Source organism: Mustelus asterias, chromosome 21, assembly GCF_964213995.1.
Source record: "Mustelus asterias chromosome 21, sMusAst1.hap1.1, whole genome shotgun sequence".
Taxonomy (NCBI): Eukaryota; Metazoa; Chordata; class Chondrichthyes; order Carcharhiniformes; family Triakidae; genus Mustelus; species Mustelus asterias.
The window spans coordinates 10038885-10047155 of record NC_135821.1 but is presented as its reverse complement, the minus strand read 5'-3'; the positions used below and the strand labels follow the sequence as shown (position 1 = coordinate 10047155).

Below are 8271 nucleotides of genomic sequence, written 5' to 3'. Positions count from 1 at the left end.
TCCGTTCACTGCAGAACCCGGAGAATCCCGGTGGCGGCAACTCCCGGAAAATTCCGGCCCAGATGTCTCGGAGGCGAACATGCAATCCAGGATGCCGCTCCCCCGCAGGACTGAAGGGATGCGGCCCTGCCCTGGGTGACATCTTACAGATGAGACGTAAAAACGAGGTGTTCCCCTACCCCCACCCTCCCCCCCCCCCCCCCCCCCGCCCCGCCAGCCATCTGACCTCAGAGGCGGATGTTAAAGATCCCCCGGGCCACTATTTCGAAGAAGTGCAGGGGAGTTGGTGTCTCGGCCAACATTCACCCCTCAATCGACATCACACAAACAGATGATCTGTATTATTACCACTCTGCCGGTTGTGGGAGCTTGCTGAGCGTAATTTGAGTGCCAAACTCTCCACTTGACATCGGTGTTCTTGCTGGTTGCAACCTCAGGTCACGGAAGGCTGTGTCCAAATTTGGGCTTTTCATCCACCTTGATCCCAGGCTCTGAAGACGAGCCTGGTGGATTTGTAAGTTGGTGAGGGCGAGACCCAGCGGGGGGGAGGGCGAGTGCGGAGGCTGAAATATTCCAAATATTTTGTTGCACCTCCAAGTCTGACTCCGAAGTGGTAAATTTCCCACAACAGCTTAGTGGTAAAAACTGGGCGGCATGGACAAGTTGGGCCGGAGGGCCTGTTTCCATGCTGTAAACCTCTAGGACTCTATGGCTAACAACTTGATCAATGCGGGACGTTCGGGGGAAAGGGAGTCGGAGAGGTTTAGGGCAGGAATTCCGGAGCTTAGGGCCCAGGTTGCGAAGGCAAGGCGACCAATGGTGCAACGGTAACGAATGAAGGAGGCCCTCGAGCCTGGAATTGGAGGAGAGCAGATATCTCAGAGGGTTGCACAGGGCCGGGGGGGAAATAGGGAGGGGGCGAGACTATGGAGGGAGTTTAAAATGGAGGGATAGCCAGGTCAGGTCTTGCTGAATAATGTGAACGTTTAGACACAGGCATGAAGAGCAGCAGAGCGTGGAAGGTTCTGGAGAGAACTGGTGGAACCTGTAACCCAGATAAGGAGTCTGTTCATAGAATCGGGAGGGTAGGGGGGCGGAGGTGGTGGGGGGGCGGCGGGGGGGGATTTCCCAGTCACGCTCGCCGCCAAGATGGGTAAATCCAGCCTGAGGTCAACGGACATTTGCAGTTCAGAAGGAGGCCATTTGGCCCATCAGGTCCATACCGATTCTCCAACAGAGCATTTTACCCTATCCCAAAATGTCACGTATTTACTCCACTAATCCACCTAACCTGCACATCTTTGGACACTAAGGGGCAATTTAGCATGGCTAATCCACCTAACCTGCACATCTTTGGACACTAAGGGGCAATTTAGCATGGCTAATCCACCTAACCCGCACATCTTTGGACATTAAGGGGCAAGTTAGCATGGCCAATCCACCTAACTTGCACATCTTTGGAGTGTGGGAGGAAACCGGAGCACCCGGAGGAAACCCACGCAGATTTGGGACGAACTCCACACAAGGCAACTCCACCCGAGGCTGTAATCGAACCCGAGTCCCTGGCGCTGTGAGGCAGCAGTGCCAACCATTGTGCCATGGACGCCGCGTCCCTTCTGAGGAGGGTTAGATGAAGCAGAGAAAGTCAGTGAGACACAGGACCAGAACAAGAGGGAGATTTGCCATCTGTCCCCCATTTTAATAATTTATCACAGGTTCATACTCTGAATGGACTGTCCCGCACTCCGCCACCCACCATCACAGCAGACGATAATGGGAGGCGGGGGGGAGCCGGGCCGGGGGGGTGGGTGTGGGGGGGGGGGGGGGGCGGGGGGCAAAGACATGAGTACGTCAGCTTAGTAAGACAAAAATGAGCATCTTTTAAATAAATATCGACACGAGGACAGATCGGTAGCAGGGCCGTGGAGAAAAGAATTATCTAACCGTGCGGGTTTATTCTGTAAGAGAGTGGAGGTGGGATTGGACAGAGAATTATGTCCCTAAATAAGACAGGATCTGATCACTTTGGGAACATGGAACAGGGAGACAGATTGGATCTGCGTATGGGCATCAGTGGTTAAGGAATATGGGAATGACTGTCGCCAATATTTACTAAGCCTGTGCGGCACTCCTCTCTTTTTGTGGAGGTGTTAATTAATTAACTTAAAGGAAAGGGTTGTTGGGGGTTCACCCCGACCGAGAAGAGTCTGAGGCTTGTGTAGGGGGCTTGTGGAGACTTGTTTCCCAGAGAAAGTAGGGTCGACTACTAAAAAGGGCCAAACTCTCCAGGCAAAGGGATCATGTCGGTTGTAATGACCTCAACGAGGCCTGTGAGGTGGGCCTCTTAGAGTATGAGCTCCTTGATTGAGGTAGTGATTGCCTGCCCAATCAGGGAGCCTCACTTGCGTATAAATGTGGGAGTGTCAGGGCTACTGACACTCCGGATTCAGATTTGGTACCTGAAGCACTCTTAGGAGTGGAGATTATTTTGTAAATAAAGGGAATCTGGCGAAGGGGCACCTTATTTCTTCAGTTGATGAGGAAACTTGGGCCTCAATCAGTCTGTGCAAGCTTAGGCCTAACAGAGGACAAGCCCTTCCCCACCCTCCCCCACCCCCTCTTCACCGGCCTGGAGGCCCAGGCATCTTTGCTCGACCCCCCACCCACCCCTGTCCTTTATTTCGATTCGCTCCCGGGCAAAGCCGGCCTATTTGTCGGCCTAGCCAGGAGGTGGTGGTGAGGCTTCAGTGACTCGCTAGGCCGCACAAGAGCAGTGAAGAGACAACCAGGCTTGGCTGAAACCGGGGGTCAGGTGTAGGCCCCCGGGGAGGGGTCAAGGTGATGGGTCCAACCTGGGAAAGGAACATCCGCAGGGACCGGTCACCTACAACAGGCGGGGCCTTGGAAATCCATACTAATGGATTGGAGCTTGTCTCCCGGGGGTGGGAGGGGTGGATGGGGGTGGAGGGAGTGAGTGGAGGTGGGTAGAGGGGGGTGGGGAGCGGTGAGGGGCAGGGTGAGGGCCACTGGGATCTTCCTCTCCCCTCCTCCGTACAATAGATTCTGGGTTGTGACGCAGGGCAGAACAGGTTTGATTAGCGATACAGTTCATCAGTACTAAGCGTGAAAGGCAGCAAGGTGGAGTGGTTTCTCTATCTGGAAGCTTTGCCTCGAATCCACACGACTAGTGCTCTGGCTGCTCGAAGATGTTAGCGATGGACCTGGAAGAGAGAAGATGGTAAATCCAAGATGTCCGCGCTCAGAACGAGGCTCCTCTCCGCAAACTGGAAACCGGGAAACAGGCAATAAACCTGAGACAGAGGTGAACAGATCCCATCACTCCATCCATAATCCCTCACACACTCACTCGCCCGCTCACTCGCTCGCTCGCTCGCTCGCTCGCTCACTCACTCACTCATTCACTCACTCACTCACACACTTCCCATCCACTCACTCACTCACGCACTCACTCACTCACTTACTCGCTCACTCGCTCACTCACTCATTCACTCACTCACACACTCACTCACACTCACTCACTCACTCACTCATTCACTCACTCATTCACTCACACACTCACTCACACTCACTCACTCACTCACTCCCCTGTCACTCACTCACTCACTCCCCGTCCCTCACACACTCACTCCCCTGTCACTCACTCACACACTCGCCATCACTCATTCCCTCACTCCCTCACTCACTCACTCACTCACTCACTCACTCACTCACTCCCTCACCCACTCACTCCCTCACTCATTCACTCACTCACCCACTCACTCCCTCACTCACTCACTTATTCACTCACTCCCTCACTCATTCACTCACTCACTCACTCACGCTCATTCACTTGCCCACTCACACCCACTCACTCCCTCACTCACTCACTTATTCACTCACTCCCTCACTCACTCCCTCACTCACTCATTCATTCACTCATTTACTCATTCACTCACTCATTCACTCACTCACTCCATCCCTCACTCACACACTTCCCATCCACTCACTCACTCACACACTCACTGACACACTCACTCATTCACTCCCTCACTCATTCATTCACTCACTCACTCACTCACTCACTCACTCACTCACTCACTCACTCACTCACACACTTCCCATCCACTCACTCACTCATTCACTCACACTCACTCATTCACTCACACACTCATTCACACACACACTCTCACTCACTCACACACTCCCCATCCACCCACTCACTCACTCACTCATTCACTCCCTCACTCACTCCCTCATTCACTCACTCACTCCCGCACTCACTCACTCCCCACCCCTCACTCATTCACTCACTCGCTCACTCACTCACTCACTCCCCCACTCACTCACTCACTCACACACACTCCCCATCACTCACTCACTCACTCACTCACTCATTCACACACACTCTCACTCAATCATTCACTCACTCTCTCACTCACTCACTCACTCACTCACTCACTCACTCACTCACTCACTCACTCTCTCACTCACTCACTCACTCACTCACTCACTCACTCACTCACTCACTCACTCACATCCTGTGTTATGTTGTTCCGAGTTATTGAAATTCTGTGCTGGATAAGGAGCTGACAGTTGGGTTTACTCACTGGTATATTGTCGATGAAAATTCATCCACATAGCTCCCTGAAAGAAAAACAGAGGCAGTGAGTGATCCTTACCCTGCTGAATACACAGTGATCCTTACCCTGCTGAATACACAGTGATCCTTACCCTGCTGAATACACAGTGATCCTTACCCTGCTGAATACACAGTGATCCTTACCCTGCTGAATACACAGTGATCCTTACCCTGCTGAATACACAGTGATCCTTACCCTGCTGAATACACAGTGATCCTTACCCTGCTGAATACACAGTGATCCTTACCCTGCTGAATACACAGTGATCCTTACCCTGCTGAATACACAGTGATCCTTACCCTGCTGAATACACAGTGATCCTTACCCTGCTGAATACACAGTGATCCTTACCCTGCTGAATACACAGTGATCCTTACCCTGCTGAATACACAGTGATCCTTACCCTGCTGAATACGCAGTGATCCTTACCCTGCTGAATACGCAGTGATCCTTACCCTGCTGAATACGCAGTGATCCTTACCCTGCTGAATACGCAGTGATCCTTACCCTGCTGAATACGCAGTGATCCTTACCCTGCTGAATACGCAGTGATCCTTACCCTGCTGAATACGCAGTGATCCTTACCCTGCTGAATACGCAGTGATCCTTACCCTGCTGAATACACAGTGATCCTTACCCTGCTGAATACACAGTGATCCTTACCCTGCTGAATACACAGTGATCCTTACCCTGCTGAATACACAGTGATCCTTACCCTGCTGAATACACAGTGAATGATCCTTACCCTGCTGAATACACAGTGATCCTTACCCTGCTGAATACACAGTGATCCTTACCCTGCTGAATACACAGTGATCCTTACCCTGCTGAATACACAGTGATCCTTACCCTGCTGAATACACAGTGATCCTTACCCTGCTGAATACACAGTGAATGATCCTTACCCTGCTGAATACACAGTGAATGATCCTTACCCTGCTGAATACACAGTGATCCTTACCCTGCTGAATACACAGTGATCCTTACCCTGCTGAATACACAGTGATCCTTACCCTGCTGAATACACAGTGATCCTTACCCTGCTGAATACACAGTGATCCTTACCCTGCTGAATACACAGTGATCCTTACCCTGCTGAATACACAGTGATCCTTACCCTGCTGAATACACAGTGATCCTTACCCTGCTGAATACACAGTGATCCTTACCCTGCTGAATACACAGTGATCCTTTCCCTGCTGAATACACAGTGATCCTTACCCTGCTGAATACACAGTGATCCTTACCCTGCTGAATACGCAGTGATCCTTACCCTGCTGAATACACAGTGATCCTTACCCTGCTGAATAAAGTGATCCTTTCCCTGCTGAATAAACAGTGATCCTTACCCTGCTGATTACACAGTGATCCTTACCCTGCTGAATACACAGTGATCCTTACCCTGCTGAATAAAGTGATCCTTTCCCTGCTGAATAAACAGTGATCCTTACCCTGCTGAATAAACAGTTGTCCTTACCCTGCTGAATAAATATTCCTAAATTTAAAGTTTATTTATTAGTCACAAGTAGGCTTACATTAACACCGCAATGAAGTTACTGTGAAAATCCCCTAGTCGCCACACTCCGGCGCCTGTTCGGGTACACTGAGGGAGAATTGAGCACGGCCAATGCACCCTAACCAGCACGTCTTTCGGACTGTGGGAAGAAAGCGGAGCGCCCGGAGAAAACCCACGCAGACACGGGGAGAACGTGCAGACTCCGCACAGACAGTGATCCAAGCCGGGAATCGAACCCGCGTCCCTGGCGCTGTGAGGCAGCAGTGCTAACCCACTGTGCCATCGTGCCGCCTCTTAAACATAAAAATATCAATAACACTCGATCCTCACACACTCAACCCATTTGGCCGCGTTGTGAATGCTCCCTCTGTGGCATTCACGTCCTGGCGTGGGAATCGAACCCGGAGCTTCGCGTTCAGAGGCGGGGCACTAACCCATCCAGCCACAAGGCTTCCAATGCATTGTGTGCCACAATATCTATTCTCTGTATCCCAGCTCAAACACTGACGTCTCCTGGGGAAGGCAGCAGAGGCTGGGAAAATTAACCGAGAGGCTCTCAGTCTAATCGACCTAAATGTTAACCTCCCTCGGCGATCAACATTGGCCCAGTTGATCTCTCTGGCCTGAATAGTCTCGCTCGATGAACGCCATCATTTTGGTTCAATTCCCAGTGAAGGCCTTTGGGGTTCAGCATTCCGGAGTGCCCTGTGGTCCACATGGGGTTCCTTACTGGTGTGGTCTGATGCTTCGTAACTTCGTAGTGTCTCGCTCGGAACTTCCAAGGGGCAGGTAAGAGACAACCATATTCGTATTGGACTGGTAGGCCAGACCGGGTAAGGACGGCAGATTTCTTTCCCTAAAGGACATTGGTGAACCAGATGGGATTTTCCGACAATGGTTTCATAACCTTTATTAATGACTCTAGCATCCGTGGTAGACCATTTAGGACGGAGATGTGGAGACATTTCTTCACCCAAAGAGTGGTGAGCCTGTGGAATTCGCTACCACAGGAAGTAGTTGATGCCAAAACATTGAATGTATTCAAGAGGTGGCTGGATATAGCACTTGGGGCGAATGGGATCAAAGGTTATGGGGGAGAAAGCAGGATTAGGCTATTGAGTTGGATGATCAGCCATGATCGTGATGAATGGTGGAGCAGGCTCGAAGGGCCGAATGGCCTCCTCCTGCTCCTATCTTCTATGTTTCTATGTTTTAACTGATTAGGGGCGGCAGAGTGGTTAGCACTGCTGCCTCACAGCTCCAGGGACCTGGGTTCGATTCCTGTCTTGGGTCACTGTCTGAGTGGAGTTTGCACATTCCCCCCGTGTCTGCATGGGTTTCCTCCGGGTGCTCCGGTTTCCTCCCACAGTATGAAAGACGTGCTGGTTAGGTGCATTGGCCATGCTAAATTCTCCCTCAGTGTACGCGAACAGGCGCCAGAGTGTGGTGTCTAGGGGATTTTCACAGTGACTTCATTGCAGTGTTAATGTAAGCCTACTTGTGACACTAATAAATAAACTAATTGAATTAAAACTCCTGTTGCTGTCAGGGTGAGATTTGAACTCATGTCTCCAGAACCCATGTGGGCGGCACGGTGGCACAGTGGGTTAGCACTGCTGTCTCACAGCGCCAGGGACCCGGGTTCAATTCGGGCCTTGGGTCACTGTCTGTGCAGAGTCTGCACGTTCTCCCCGTGTCTGCGTGGGTTTCCTCCGGATGTTCCGGTTTCCTCCCACAGTCCAGAAGGCATGCGGGTTAGATGGGTTAACCATGCTAAATTGCCCCTGAATGTCGGGGGATTAGCAGGGTTACTGCGATAGGGCCTGGGTGGGATTGTTGCTGGTGCAGGCTTGATGGGCCGAATGGCCTCCTTCTGCACTGGAGGGATTCTATGATTCCAGGACAAGGGGCATGGGAATGCCAAGTTCCCATCCAAGCCACATACCATCCTGACTTGGAAATATATCCACCATTCCTTCACTGTGGCTGGGTCAAAATCCTGAAATTCCCTCCCTAACAGCACGGTGGGTGGATCTACACTTCAGGGACTGTAGCGGTCCAAGAAGGTGGCTCACACACCACCTCCTCGAGGGGCAACTGGGAATGGGCAACAAC

General features: G+C 51.6%; 1 protein-coding gene across 1 annotated transcript in view; it reads right to left on the bottom strand.

Annotated features, from left to right (window-relative positions):
• Positions 1-1660: 1660 nt before the first annotated feature.
• LOC144509113 (uncharacterized) overlaps positions 1661-8271 on the bottom strand; it is a 32101-nt gene continuing 25490 nt past the window's right edge. Inside the window, exons 5-6 of the mRNA XM_078237482.1 lie at positions 4608-4644; positions 1661-3221 (exon numbers count right to left, since the gene is read on the bottom strand). Coding sequence (XP_078093608.1) covers positions 3185-3221; positions 4608-4644 — 74 coding nt within the window. The 3' untranslated portion in view covers positions 1661-3184. The remainder of the gene's footprint in view (positions 3222-4607; positions 4645-8271) is intronic.